The 15258-nt window shown below is 40.1% G+C and overlaps 2 protein-coding genes across 2 annotated transcripts in view; both read right to left on the bottom strand.

Annotated features, from left to right (window-relative positions):
• The window catches only part of sec24b (SEC24 homolog B, COPII coat complex component), a 42233-nt gene extending 35171 nt beyond the window's left edge, over positions 1-7062 (bottom strand). The window contains exons 1-3 of the mRNA XM_036127092.1: positions 6753-7062; positions 4019-4636; positions 3625-3795 (exon numbers count right to left, since the gene is read on the bottom strand). Of these exons, the coding sequence (XP_035982985.1) occupies positions 3625-3795; positions 4019-4636; positions 6753-6846 (883 nt within the window). The 5' untranslated portion in view covers positions 6847-7062. The remainder of the gene's footprint in view (positions 1-3624; positions 3796-4018; positions 4637-6752) is intronic.
• A 1491-nt stretch (positions 7063-8553) lies between these two features.
• On the bottom strand, positions 8554-15249 carry LOC105925762 (thiosulfate sulfurtransferase/rhodanese-like domain-containing protein 2). The gene is made up of 9 exons (XM_012861760.3): positions 14911-15249; positions 12015-12298; positions 11803-11911; positions 11572-11691; positions 11273-11378; positions 10478-10593; positions 9991-10149; positions 9114-9252; positions 8554-9009 (listed from the first exon to the last, which is right to left on the bottom strand). The coding sequence occupies exons 1-9, from the start codon at positions 15043-15045 to the stop codon at positions 8786-8788; spliced, it is 1392 nt and encodes a 463-aa protein (XP_012717214.2). The 5' UTR covers positions 15046-15249; the 3' UTR covers positions 8554-8785.
• Between the last annotated feature and the right edge of the window lie 9 nt (positions 15250-15258).

The raw sequence follows: 15258 nt of genomic DNA, 5'->3' as shown, positions 1-15258 counted from the left end.
TAGATAGATATTTCGAGAGGAAATGTTGATTTACTTTGTAGGGCCGAGTATCGATTTGAATTTGAATTTCAGGAATCGATCCAATTTTAATTTTCAAGATTTAGAACCGATTCTTTTTTCAATCCGATCTCAAACTGGATCGCTAGTATTAAAAAACATTTTTTTTTAGATCTTAGCTGAATTACATGACTGTGTTGTTACGCAACATGTTGATACTGGTATTGTATTAACATTCAACAGCAAATTAATAAAGCGATATCTACAGCTGCTATTTGGACACTGACCTGGTGCATTGTTAAAAATATGACGTTAAAAATTCACATCCCGGAGTGGAGCGTGAGCCGGAAATATAAAAATCGATCCTTAGGAAATTAATATGAGAATCGATACAGAATTGGAAACTCAATCTTTCTTTTTTTAAACACAGCCCTTTTATTTTGCAATTACACAGAAGGCAACTTTAATACGTCGCTTTGACTTTAACTTACATTTACATGAACCGAATGTTTAATTCCAACAGGAAGAGACACTAATTTCACAATTACTCATATTGGCGTACGGCAGCTAATGAATATCTCTACGTACAGATGCGTAACAGCCTGTAGAGCTACACGAGTTTACCACAAGTTTTGACACGACAGCGACAACTGCTAAAGTTGGGTTTCAGTTTCAGTAATAAAGAAAAACAAAAAACATTTTACCTGCATATGAACAGATCCAAAAACAGGTTTAGAAAATGTTAAAGCTACTCATAAGACGCACATTTGGAAAAAAGCTGAAATAAGAAGTTTACGTTCACTATTTATGGACATGAACATCATATTAATTTAAGGTTGAAATCCTTAAAGAACTATAAGGATTTGTTTGTTGAATTTGACTTTGGAAAGTGCCTTGAGATGACATGTTAATAAATAAATTAAATTGAATTGAATTTAAAACAGAACTGGGTGCACAGCTTTGAACTTATTACTTTGGATTTGACTTTCTTAAATTCCCACAGGTTCATAATCATAAATCATACATACAAGCTTAAATATATATACCATAAACACATACGCTGCCTCTAACATTTGGCTAATGTTCCTTAGTAAGTTGCACAGGAACCACGCACTGTGGGCGGCCATCTTTAAGCGTCTGACACAACCCTGGCGGAATATTTACCCATCCTTCTCCTCAGAACTGATCCATAAAGTCGTCATAAAGCCAAGCTCAGGGCCTGTTAGCCTGCCTTATCTTTTCCAGAATCAAGTCTAACTCGTATTTAGCACCACCGCCCTGTTAGAACGTCTAAACGTTTTGTGCTTCAAACATCTGAGAGCTGATCTGAGGGAAAGCTTGAGGGCTCTGGGGTAGTCCTCATCCTTCATCCCTCCAGTCAGCTCGTGCAACGCACCAGAACTCCTGGCATCTAAACAAACCCACAACATGCTTAACAGCCGATGCTGCGTTCTTAGCAGGGGGGGGGGCAAATCACAATACGCTGTTATACTGATTAGTTCGGGCGCCGATATGATATTTTCTGATATCTTTTACGATTTCAGATCAATAGGATGCCATAATCATCCGACCATCTAACATTATTATTTACGTCGATATCAACTTACAAAAACAAATATGAATTGACCGTTTTATTTCTAAGCTTTTACAGGCATTTAACTCAAAAACAACATTCTTCTTATTTTAAAACATTAATAGATTCCCTGTACATTATAGTCTTATGCTTGAATTTCAAAATAAAGAGGTATCTTTAAAAAGGCCAACATGGACCGATAATTTTGCGTCGATGTAATTGGATCGTTTGTTTAATCGTTATATCAATGTATTGTCTCAGGTTTGATGGCCCCACACTGAGCGGATCCTGGTGGTAAATTTGCTGTTCCAGCGTCTTTTAGAGCTGATCCTTTGAACCATGTGTCTCCTGTCTAAGGGGGATAGTTTGGGTCACAAAAGGACAATGTTCTAAGACAGACCTAAAAAATTGTGGATCAGGTGAACCAGGCTAGATTTAAGCGTCTACAATTGAATGCCGTTCAAAAGGCTGGGTCTGTGGCAGGAAAACGGCCAATTTAAAATCATCTTCCCAATTCTGATGGAGAGAGAGAGAGAGAGAAAGAGAAAGAGAAAGAGAGAGAGAGAAAGAGAGAAAGAGAGAGAGAGAGAGAGAGAGAGAGAGAGAGAGAGAGAGAGAGATAATTCTGCCAAAGGTTCACCAAACATTAATGGGGATGTAAGTGTAATTTTTACTAAAAAAGCTGAAAAATTGTGCACACATTTGTCATTTAAAAAAAATAATTTAAGTTGCAAGTTGTAAAATCATTCCAAGCTGAAAAAAAGATTACTTCAGAAACATCTTTGAAACCCCCAGATCAATATGAGTTTCAAGCCCATAACTGTGTGTAAACGTTTTACCCAGCACAGTTAATACCGGCTGCAAATGTTTGTGTATCAACTCCTTTCTGAAGTCTGCCACGGTGGAGACGGGGGTTTGAACCTAAAATAACGCTAAAATGCAAGCGTAACTGGTGCAGGCTCTCCGCAGATAACATCAGAAGAGAACGATCATGGATCAGACATAAATAAACCAGCAGCACATTTCTGACCCTGAAACCCTGAAGATTTGCATCCAGACTCAGACAGCTGCAGGTCTGAAAGCGTTGTGTACGCGCAGCAGCAGCAGATTACATGCCGCTCCAGTCAAAGTGCAGCTGTGATCATCTGAGCCATTCACACACGATCGGCTGAACGCGGCTTTCTCTGACAGGCGCAAACTAAACCAGGCAACTTCAAGAGACCAAACATTAGATGGAACTAAACGATACGCAGTGCAAAATAGGGCTGAACGATTTTGGAAAATAATCTAATTGCGATTTTTTTTCTTAATATTGCGATTTAATGTGATTTTTTTTCCAGTTTAATTTATCATGTCTTTTTAAACATATACAAACAACAAATCAATTTGTTTCCTCGCAGTGCAGATTAGTTGCTAAAACACCCGCAGCATCTAAACTCAGAGCAGAAATTATTGCGTTCTGCCTACGATATATTTCAACCAAAATTGCAATTTTGACTTTTCTCTGCGTTAACCACAAGCAACAAAAATGGCGTCTAAATAAAGACATTTGTAAACAAGGACTATTCAAAACAAGAACTTTTAATGTTTCTATTAATCAGAATATTATTCAAGAGAACAGCTTTTAATTGATTTGGACATCAATCCTTGTTGAACATAAAGTGCAACCAACAAGCAAGTCTATGTATTAAACTGATTGACCTGTACTTAATGCTATGTATGATTATATAAACTCTAAAACAAGTAATACAATTAGATTATCTCACTGCTGCAACTGTCTTCCCTTCCATGCGGAGGCAAACCCACTGTAAACATTTTACCAACACTTAATGGACGCGTCTAATTCCCTAATTGTTACATAGCCAAAAATTGCAGACTCTGCGATTTGGAAATTGCATTTTTTAAATCGCGATTATATTGAAAATGCGATTAATTGTTCAGCCCTAGTGCAAAACATCTTTCAAAGACGAGCAAACATTCAAGCTCAACCTTAAAACACCTAATCAGTGGATTCAACCTTTGGATGGAACGAGAACACGACACAGTGCCGTTACCTGCATGGTGGCCTGGAGAGGAATGGACTGAGGCGGAGGGGGTCCCTGAGGGCGGCGGCTCTCCGTCTGCGCCGCCTCTGCTGCTTTGTGTCCCTCCACTGTAGGAGTTGTAACCGTGAGGGGCCTGAGGGCTTTGGTCATAGTGTTGGTGGTGGTGGGTGTTGTTTTGGACTGCAGCGGATCACAGAAACACAGAAGACGGAGTCAGAGGATGACTAAACGATGGACATTTCAACTCTAGACCTTCAGGGTGTGGAAACTAGAAGCAGATACGGGTTGGAACGTAGAAACAAGCATCACCGACATGATGAAACGTTTGAAGATGGAGCTGATGGTTATTTACAACGCTGACGCAACCCAGATAAGTTTAAATAACGATCTTCCCCCCACATACCTGTGCTTCCTTTACCGTTCACCGTTTGATGCTCAGCCGCCACGCCGTACCCCGGCGGGGCGCTGAACTGATGCAGCGGTGCTCCCATCTGGGTGGACAGGACCCCGGGGCCGGAGACGCTCTTGGAGGAACTGAGGGCGCCGTACTGGCCGCTCGCAGGGGCAGACGGGTATGAAACATTCGGATAGACGGGAGCACCGGGGCTGCCGGCCGGCGGCGAAACCAAGCCGGGATGCCGCGCTGGAGAAGCTCCGTACGACGGCTGACCGTAGTAGGACCCCGGGTTGGCGTAGAGCGTTTGATGCTGCTGCGGGAACGGCTGCTGGCTGTACTGGGCGTTTGAAGGCGGCGGCGCCGAGGACGGGACGGTGGCGTACGGCTGACGAGGAGGGGGGGCGGTGTATGGAGAGGGAGCTACGTGCTGCTGAGGGAGCTGCGTTTGCTGCTGCTGCTGCTGCTGTCGGTGGCTGTTTTGGTAGTAGGTGTGACCGCGGCCGCTGCTGGTGAGCGACGCTTTGCTGGGAGCAGAGGCGGCGTAGCCGGGGTAGCTTTGCTGCGGAGGTGGGGCTCCATAGTAGCCCGCGGGAGGATACATGGACGGGTGGGGGAGCAGCGGACCTGGAGAAAAAACACAACGGATGTAAACGTAAACGTTCTGATCAGAGCCGGCTTCATGAACACAAACGAGGAGTTTGACTCTGGATTGCACAATGTTCACAGTGTGCTTCTTTATACTTGCTTATGTGGATATAGATAAAAGCTGCCCAAGAGCATTTTAACAGCAGAGGCAGAATTTAGCACAAAAACATATATATTTGCGCATTTTATCACTACAAATCTAACAACACTATAATAATCACATCAAAAAACATTTGAAGTAAACAAGTAAAAGGTTTGGCTGCCCAAACAGAGCAGCAATTGCCACGTCTGGTGGCAGGTTTTAGAAGAAATCTCCTAGAAAAAAAAAATCTTTATCTATCTATCTATCTATCTATCTATCTATCTATCTATCTATCTATCTATATATTTATGTTTTAGTCTTTACTGAGAAGAACATTTCACTGATGTAATCTTATCTAGATAAGTCAGGAGGAAGCAATGTTTCCTTTTTTTTTATCTTACTGCAGATCAGCTGGGTGCAATTCTCTACTTTTGGGTATGTTCAATGTAAGAGATTTAACAAGTTAAAAAAAGTACATAGACCAAACTTTATGTCTGGGGTCTGTTTATCGGTTGCAAACCTTTTGACCAAAAACATCCAAAATCTTCTGCATCTATAAAAAAAAATGAAAGAAAAAAAAAAATAATAATAATAAAAAAAATAAATCGGGATAGGAACTATTTCTTCAACCACGGAGTCAGATCAGTTGGAGAAAGTTGGGGAGAGGACGGAGCGATTGCACAGCGGACGACGGCTCAATACCGACTCGTTTCTGAGCAACCCTGAGGAAAGCCCGGCTCCCTCGGGGGACGTTGGTAACATCTACCAGGTGCCTCCACACGTCCCTCTGTGCCTAATCATGGCACCGCAGCTGGACTACAGCAGACAGGAAAGCACTCCAACTGTCATCCCAAAAATAAAATAAAATAAAATAAAATGACCCGGACTCAAGCTGCAGCAATTGGGAGGGGAGTGACACCACGCTGTGCGTCAGGAAAGCAACCAGCACCTGTAAAAGGAGCCAAAGACTCTTTGAGCTGCTGATCTTACAAATCTTTCTGCAGACAAACAACCAGACTGAAGAACTGTCATCGGCCCCCAAAAACAAGGCCTCACAACGTAGACACAACAATACTCGTTCAATTTAAATCAAGGATTTGCTTAACTGTGCATATTTAGGTCAGAATTATGCAAATAGCTGTGATTTATACTCTCATTTCAAATTCCTTCTATATTTATAGTGCTTAGAAACATGCCAAAAGCACAATATACACTCTAACACTTTGTCAAGCCTATACAGAAAAGTAGATTATATAAAGCTATTATTAAAAAAAAAATAGCTATATGCATTTTGTTTCTTTTGTCTTGCTCAGGTCTTTCACCGCCTGTCATTGTCTCATTGAGATTTAATATATTGGATTATTACTCAATACTTTAATGTTACATTATGGATAGCATAAAAAAAGTTCTTTTCATGTTCCACATTTGCAAAAAAAATTATATTTGCAATTTAAATGCATAGTCTGGGAGTTGTTGGCCTATATTCAGATGTATTGAGTAAACTTTAAATGCCCACAGAGTGTAAACATCGCACCAAACTAGCAACTGTTTTACCTTTGGTGACTATTCTGTTTATTTTTCTATGTCCACTAAATAAATGGTTGTCATATATTCAACAGTTAGGGCTGATCGCATTTGGAAAAAGGCTGACATTATAAACACAAGCGCTCAGCCGGCCTATAATGTTAAATTAATACTTGTTTTCGCGACTTTTTAAACGTCCACTGAGAAATGATTGTGCGCAATCTGTCACCCCACTTGCTAACACTCGGCTAACTTCGATCCCGTTATCTCCAATGGGCTGCGTTAGCTTCGCGTTAGCATCTGTTAGCACTTAGCTTCACCGCTAGCCAAAAAAAAAAATCATCACTTTTAACATAAACAAAAACGTTTTAAAACGAACTGAAACTAACGTAGAAGGACAGCGGTGGAACCAAAACGCGAAAAGAGGAAATAAAAGGTTGTGTTAAAGTGAAAGTATCGGGCTGGTCTCATCCTCCCGGCCTGTGTTACCGTTCTGACAGGGAGGCGCAGATCCGCCGTTCGACGTCGAGTTCGGGCTGTAGCCCGCGGAGCTGTCGGTGTTGGTGAACCCCGGCGCAGACATGGCGCGGTCCTCCCGTCCTCACGCCCGCAGACACATGGGCGTCAGAGTCCCGAAGCCTGGGCACCAGCCCGCGACAGAGGCGGTAAAGAGTCTGCTTGATGGCCGCTGGAGAGCCGGGCAGCCAACCCAGGGAGGTCCGCTCAACTAGAGGCTGAAACCTCCAGCAAGGATGCTCAGGAGCTTAGCTGACACCTGCCCGTGTTCATGTCACTCCCTCTGCTGGAGTTGCTATGCAAGTGTTCATCTTTTTAATGCATCTAAGAGTTTTAGCTCTTTTTTTTTATTAAAACAAAGCAATGCAAAAAATACCCACACTACTAAAAGTCCTTTATAGATGTTGTAAAACATAAACACAGCCCTCCTGTCCTTTGAGAAAAAAAATAACTATCTGATTTCCATTTTTTAAACAAATGCTTCATAAATCTTGATATGCAAATTAATTTCCAGGGAATAAAGGAGCAATTTGAAACCTTAACAAGCTGCTGCAGCTGCTGATCTAATGGTGTCTAATGGAGACACCATTAGATCCAAATAAATGCTTAGAGCAGGGATTTGAGGCCCTCCCTCCTCAATTTAAGAATGGTTAAAAAAAAAAAAAAATGGCCCTCTAACACAGGCAGATAGATTTTTTTTATTCATAAGATTTTCACAGATTTTTATTATTTTTTATTTTATTCTGGAAATAGCATAGAGCACCAAACAGGTCGCTAAAAAAACACAGTTCAGGACAGAGATTTGTTTTTGTTTTCTAAATGTGAACAAAAAAAAGGGAAGCTGAAAAAGAGAAGGCAGCATTGCAAATTTCTTTGATTTGTTTTTTTTTAAAAAAACGTTATGATTAACTGGACCAATTTTTCAGTCACTCAATCAAAAGAAATGAAAACAATCTCAATGGCTCCCCAAATAGCACCCTGCTGATCTTTTTCTGTATTAATGATTTTTATTATTGCAAAACTTTGGGACATATATTGATATAAAACAAAAACACATTGCCAACACGAAAGCTTTCGTTTTATTGGCTGAAAAAGTTATCTGCAGAAATAATTTCAGTAACAAATGATAAATCTGAGGGGGAAAAAAATTCATTCAAAGGTTTAAAATAAATCTGTATAAAATTAATGGACTTTCCAGCAGTCTTTGACTTTTGGTTAGATAGTGAAAGAGTTTAATGTTTAGCTTTTGCATCTCATATGAGTAAACTCTTAACTTTGTTTTGATTCATTTTCTTTGGTTTCCACAAATTTTCAGTCATGTTCCCGTTATGTAAGAAGTATAAGAACTTTAAATAAGTCAAATAATCACCTATGATTAACTGAAAGCAACACTGCAAATGATTTTGGCAACAGTTGATCATAAAAGTCAACCAATTCTTCCACGCTATCAACTTATTAATGTACAAAATTACTTTCAGAACGTCAGTAAAAGTGATCCCTTACTTTCTGGTGTCAGGTACTTTTTGGCTGATAAGAGTCACACGTGACAGGCAGGCACTGCTGGTTGTGGTCTGTTCATGGAAACACCTGCAGCTTTCCTCACAGACGTAATGACGATCTGCAAGGCTTGCAGCGCACACAGTGCATGTGAAATACTTCTGCATATTTTTGTCACAGAGCCCTCTAAATTGCCGGTATATTTAAATATTCTTGTTTGCCAGAGTTAAGAGCAGTGATTTAAAAATAAAATGGAGGGGAAAAAAAACAAACACGATCCAGAAATGTGTTTTTTAATTACCGTCTACATGAGAATTCAATTCATAGATCCAGGAAGTACAACAGTTATGGTTTTTCATAAGAATATGATTAAAAGACGTTAAGATACTTCTTATCCTATTCCAGAAATTCATATAAAATTAGGAATTTTAAAATTTGCTCTGGGTTTTCCACAGACGTCGTTCGATAACCGCATTAATTAAGACAGATTCAATCTAGTTCTGACGTCACTAAACGTCCTGAGGGATTCTAGCCCGCGTGTCGGTGCATTCGCACGCCTCTTTGGGTTGCTGGGAGGTCTCCTGGTGCCGAGTCTCTCCTTTAGTTTGGCACGATGGGCAGCAGGCGGTGCGTCCTTTCTGTCTGCAGCTGGGGCAGGACAACACCAGCTGGCAGCAGAACTGGGTGCTGCACAGCTCATACTGGTCCCATGGAAGGCCACAGTACCTGCAATCTTAACACAGACACCAGGGCTTAAAAAAAACCCAACAAAAAACAACAGCCTCTCTTTGTAACAGCTTTTAGGGCACGGGCCGTGCAATTCATTCCAACACTGACCTGAGATAACATCACTGTTTGAGGAGATTGTGAAGCGTTCGTCAAACACAAAAAGTTTCCCTCGATAGAAGCCTTCAGGAAAACACTCCAAGTACTTATGGATTCCACCCTTCAGCTGATAAACCTCTTTACACACATCCTGCACAATGACACAGTAGATTTACAGGTTAAATATCTCTAAGAAATTGCAATAAAGGTGGAAAATGTTTCAAAACGTGAATATCAATCAAGCTGCTCATGTAAAGGTCAATAATGAGCTTCCAGAGAGGAAGAAGGAATATAAACTAGAAATTAAAATGCTTTAAGTGTATTTGTACAGAAAACAGATACAGGGTTCAAGCTTTTAGCGACCAGTACTAATTTTCAGTTTTCTGTACGGTCTGTCCCAATTCAAATTACAGAGAGTTTCCAAATGTAACAATATATAAAGCAAAAAGTTCTGCAGGTTCTTTGACAGAGGTATTCCAAAAAAGTTAAAAAAAACTAAATATTTTTTGGAATGACCATGACCTGGATGACTGAGAATCTTCACCAGCACTTTGACAGAGGTCCTTTAATCCATGAGAAAGTGAAGGGAATTATGCCCACTCATCCATAAATAAAGGCATATTTACAGCAACCTGGATCCAATATCCATTCATCTTTAAACAAAGAGCACCAGAAAACAGGCAGCTGTGTTTACAGAAAAGAAAAAGGTTTGGGATGCATTTAATTAGCGGGTTCCTTCTGGTCCTGCAGGTTACCTTAAGGAGCAGAATAAATAACATTTTCACTCAGCTTGGTGCTTCATAACTATTTACCATGACTGCATGTGTAATACTGTCCAAATCAGACCAAGCCTAAGAGAAGCTTTAGGTCACAAGAAGATTCGACTTACTTTTGAGCGAAGGTAGGCGGAGCCACGCTCACAGCGGATCCCTCCTGTGCAGTACATCAGGACCTTTTTGTCCCGGAACAGATCCAAGTTCTGGTCCACGTAGTCCGGGAAATAACTGAACTTCCGGATGTTTGGGGCTAGGCACCGAGTGAACTGGCCCTGGGGGGGAAATAAAAATTCCTATTATTCACTTGATCTACGTTTACACTGCAAGATTTTACAAAGATTATCAACATCCTGCGCAGATTTAAAGAGAAATTCTTATCATGTACACAAAGAGTCAATAGCGGTTGTGTTAATAATCCTTGTAACGAGTGCTGTCATTGATTTGTGTCTGCACCAAAGTGCTGCAGACAGTACGACCACATGATCAGAGAGGCAATGACAAGCACAACTTCTTCTGATTTTAACAGGACACGGGTTACTTTTTTCTACACTCTCAGTTTTCTGCTAAATACGCCTTAAAATTAACAACATTTCTACTTACAATTTTGCTCTCGTAAAAGTTGCGGCAGTCCAGGAGGATGGTGTCGCTGCTAGAATCCTCTTTTGCCAAAAGAGCTTCCACTTCCTTATGAAACTCTTCAGGGTCCAGATGAACTCCTGAGAGGCCAAACATACATTTACTGTTCTAATCAACATTTCTGGGACTTTTTTAGAGGCATGTTTTGATGTCTGCTATGAAAATTAACGTTGACCTTTGAATTATTCAGGCGTAAAAATACACATCAGTTCAAGTGTTTGTTTTTTTAACTACACTTAAGACGACGTAGCAAAGAATCAACTTCAAACTGGATACTCAGGAATTTTGTTACCAGGAGTTTGTCAGTAAGTTTATTATTTTTGATCTAATTTTGATGCATACATCTAAGATAGGCAAAGCAAATACATTACATAGCTTTTTGCCCTAATAAAAATTATTTACAAAACCTTGACATGCTTGGAATAAAAAAAGCATGTTGTTCTGTTTTTACTCTTTTTAAGGCCCTCATAATGTGCCTTTGCAAAGTTTTTAAGGTAAGAAAAAAAATGGTTAGCCCCTTCAGTAAAGGCACCTTCTCTTGATTTATAACTCATCAAAATTTATAGAAAACTGATCCGAAAACAATTATGTCAAATAAATGGGTTTTAGAACGAGCTTTAAAGCAGACAGTGAGGAAACCTCTATGGTGTGCAGGGATGGGTTAATACGGAGCAATAATAACCGTCCCCTATGAGCATTATACTTGATAAACAGCCACAGCAGAATTACAGAAATAAAACAAGTAGAACGTATCAGAACCTGCCAGCTTGTAGGACACAATGTCAGGATCTACTCCCATTGGGACAATCTCCTTATAGACTCCGACCTTCAAGTCCGAAAAACACTCTGCACCCCCATCGCTGGTCTAAAACGACAAAGGGAACAAATATTTCTATTAATCTGCAAGGCTGATAAAAATGGATTATTCCAAGGCTTATTTTAGAAACATTAGGACTGTGCTTAATAAAAAAAGTCTATACGGTGGTCATACTGAATCGGTGTGAAGTGTCAAAACATAAGTTATTAATGGAAGGTCTGTTTTTCCATCCGCTTCTGACCTTAAAGTCCTCTTTCTCCATCTTGAAGACGGGATGTGAGAGCATTGCACGGATATAAACATCAGTGGCCACATCGGTACCGCCGACTGTCCCATTGATGCCTTCGGCTGCCACCCTTATCTGAAGAAAATGATCGATACATACAAAAGAGTTTGGCTTCGTGGAGTGTTTCTCTTTTTTTCAGTGTCTGAACAGTCTGCCGGCAGCGTTCCAGTGGTAGAGTTCCTTCACCTTGCCTGTTAAGCGCAGCTTCTCGCATAACGCTTTCTGCCAAGCGCAGACAGCCTGGGGATCCGCCACCTGACAGTAGTGATAATAGAGCAGGACTTTTCCAGGGCCGCTACATTTAAACAACAGATAATCATTCAGACCAAATCTAAAATGACAAAACACAGATAGTGTAACAACTGACGCAAAGAAAACGATATCTGACGTGTGTTTACTTTCTCAGTTGCTCCTCAGAGACTCTGCTGATATCTGGCATCCATGCCGAAATATCCGCAGCCTCGGCCTCGTGTCCGTTTGGCGGCTGCGTTTCTTCTTCCAGACGTTTTATCAGTCGCTCATATGCAGCCTGAGCCAGCCGCTGCACTTCAGAGTAATGATTCTTGGCCACGTGTTTGTGAATGGCAGCGTGCTCACTAAAGGTCTGGCCACAGCAGCACCAACACGTGCTTCCTTTATCGGGACAGCCGTCCTTCATGGACGCTACAAAGGCGGCAAACGACTGAAAGACAAGGGGGTGAAAAAAGCGTTTTAACGTTGTAAAGGAAATGGTTCCAAAATTAAATCCTTGAAGATCAGATGTGGTTAAGCAACCAATTGTTGGAACTACAGTCATGGGTGAGTTTCTTTTTAATATATTTATAACTATAAAAGGCTGGGGCCTTGGGCAAGAGGGCAGGGTAGATCGTCAGTCCATAATAGGACAACACAGAGACACTCAGGATGAACAATCATGCACGCACTCACGCCTAAGGCAATTTAGAGCAACCAATTAATCCAACACAGTCGTGTTTTTGGACTGGGGCAGGAAGACAGAGTACCCAGAGAGATGCATGCACAGGGAGACAATGCTAACTCCGTTCTGGGATTTGAACCCAGGACCCTCTTGCTGAAAGGTACCAGTGCTACCACCTATACTACTGTGCAGCCCCAAAACCGTTTTATGCTTCTTAAAAGCTTTTAGTTAGTAAACAATAAATGTACGTGAGACGTTACACTGTTCATTGTTGACCGTTGTCATTCATAACTTTGAGAATTATCTCTGACATCCTGGATATCAACGTCTGAATCAAATCCTGACTCAAGGCCACCCATTCTTGTCTTTTATGATCTTGGAGTTGATCAGATTGTTGATTCACAGCCACTTGCTGCTAATGTTGCAAAGCAATGACAGTAGCAAGCTTTTTTTCCCCACTAGGATCTGGGGAGCTTCCTGACCATGGGTCCAAAACCTAAATTCAGCCACTTATATGCTCCGTAACATTGAACACAAATCATCATTAAATTGTTTCTGGATTGTTGGAAGAAATTACTCTTGGAAGATGTTTGGTCCCACTCTTTATTTACAGCAGCCTCTTGGGCAGAACTAGGAGGAAGAAGCAACCCAGCAGTAAAGTATTGTACTGGAAATAAATAGGAATCAAGGTAGCTTCACATTTTATTCTACAGACAAATCATTTCCCACATGGCCCAAATAATTCTTAGGTATTTCTTAAATATCATTAAATGCAGCTATCATTTGATTTTCCTTGTTTTATGTTTAAATCTAATAATATTAAGGTTCTTTTACCCCAATTTATTCTCAGCCAGCTTTATGATTTTCAACTAAATGCTATTTATGTTCATAATGAGCAATGTTGCCTTGCACAAAGAAGGTCCTGGGTTTGAATCGCAGTCTGAGGTCTTTCTGCATGGAGTTTGCATGTTCTCCCTGTGCATGCGTGGGTTCTCTCCGGGTACTCCGACTTCCTCCCACAGTCTAAATAAATGACTGTGCTCAGTTAATTGGTCTTTCTAAGTTGCCCTAAGGTGTGAGCGTGTGCATGTATGATTGTTTGTCCCGTGCGTCTCTCTGTTGCCCTGGGATGGACTGGCGACCTGTCCAGTGCGTACGCTGCCACTTGCCCTATAACCGCTTGAGCAAGACACCATTTAATAGTGTCACTTAATGTGGCAGTAAACAGAAAAGGTGAACATGTTGAATTACATCCACTTCAGGTCAACCCTTTTACTTTTAAAATTAAAACAATCTACAAATAATGTTTGTACTCGCTTGAGTGGATGTCTGGTTGTTTTAGAATTTGTCTTTAAGTTTTTTTTTTTTTTTTTAGTCTTTAAACATCTCAATGGCACCTCCTTAAAAAAATACAGAATTTCAAAATCCAGGCAAATAAACAACACTCAGTCTGAAAAAGCATGAAGGCTAAAACAGCTGCTTGTAATTACCTACACTTCCCATAAGTCACTATGTTTAGTTATCTTCATAAGAATGTATAGAAAAATAAAACACTTTTAAACCAAACAAGGAAACAACAATCTAAACGACACTGTTACTCATCAGAAAGAAGTTCTGAAAGATATAATATTATCGATGACACTGCTTTGAAAATATTTTTCATTAGTTAAGTTTATCATTTCATAGATTCCCTCTGACATCATACATATTCCCCACTTTTGTAATTATGGTACTTAAACTATTGTATTTGAACAGTTACAAGTCAAATTATGTTTTCCTTTACATAATTTAAAAGTTTGTAAATCTATAAACTCCTGATACCTTAAAACGTGTATGCATTGGCTCCTAATAACTAGCTTTGTTTCCAATTCTTACATCTTTAGTGAAGAATAAAAAGAATTAAGTAGCAGTAAGTTATATACATTTAGAAGGACTGTATAGGATACATATACATATTTTACAATGTGCACTGAGGGGTTAACATTTGTTTATTTTATATAATTTACCTTCCTATATAATTTACTCTTTACAATTTTAGTTTTAAATGCATTCCCCAAATACTGTTTAATTCAATACTGCAGGACTTTGTCAGGTATTTGTCGGCTAAAATTTGGTTTTAGTCATTATAGTCTGATATCAATATTTATGTTTCCATAATAAACAGTATTTGTTTACATGGGATTAATATGTCTAGTACCAGTGTATAGCCAAACATAATGGAAGATTATTTGCAGATTTAGCTCAGTTTGGACAGAAACTACCTCGCTGTAGTGATAACTAATTAACGGAACATTTCCCAGGTCTAAATCTTGTTTTCTTCACTAATTTCTTGTTATGGTCACTATAACACCGAGAAAACAGACGTAGTGTAATCTCACCTTCCTCCTACAGAAACTGTAGCATCTCCTTTGTGAGGCAGACAGCTGTTTCTCTTGTTTTAATCCATAACAAAATGAACTTTCAACCTCCAAATTCGTGAACTCTGAACAGGATGTTTCAACTGCCGCCGCCATGCTCGTTTCCTTTAATAATACAATAGGTGAGCACCTTTTAGCTTCGATGCTGAACTAAACAGCATTCGGCGCCTGGCTAATGTAAAATTTCTGGACTGTCGTGGCTACAAATAGGGATTTCTATCAAATATGCGATCCCCAAAATATCTCGGAGGACACATTTACGAAGCAGAGGAGAGCGTCGGAAGAGAAAAGATGGGACACTTCCGTTTG

Source organism: Fundulus heteroclitus, chromosome 23 (genome assembly GCF_011125445.2).
Source record: "Fundulus heteroclitus isolate FHET01 chromosome 23, MU-UCD_Fhet_4.1, whole genome shotgun sequence".
NCBI classification, from domain to species: domain Eukaryota; kingdom Metazoa; phylum Chordata; class Actinopteri; order Cyprinodontiformes; family Fundulidae; genus Fundulus; species Fundulus heteroclitus.
Note: the sequence above shows the minus strand (reverse complement) of the source record. Positions and strands in the feature narration are given on the sequence as shown.

Excerpts from the sequence above, each read along its gene's own strand:
- LOC105925762 (XM_012861760.3), bottom strand. The coding sequence starts at position 15,045 with ATGGCGGCGGCAGTTGAAACATCCTGTTCAGAGTTCACGAATTTGGAG. Across the intron at positions 11,912-12,014 it reads TCTGAGGAGCAACTGAGAAA|CGGCCCTGGAAAAGTCCTGC; the intron begins GTAAACACACGT and ends GTTTAAATGTAG. Across the intron at positions 11,692-11,802 it reads AGCTGCGCTTAACAGGCAAG|ATAAGGGTGGCAGCCGAAGG; the intron begins GTGAAGGAACTC and ends CATTTTCTTCAG.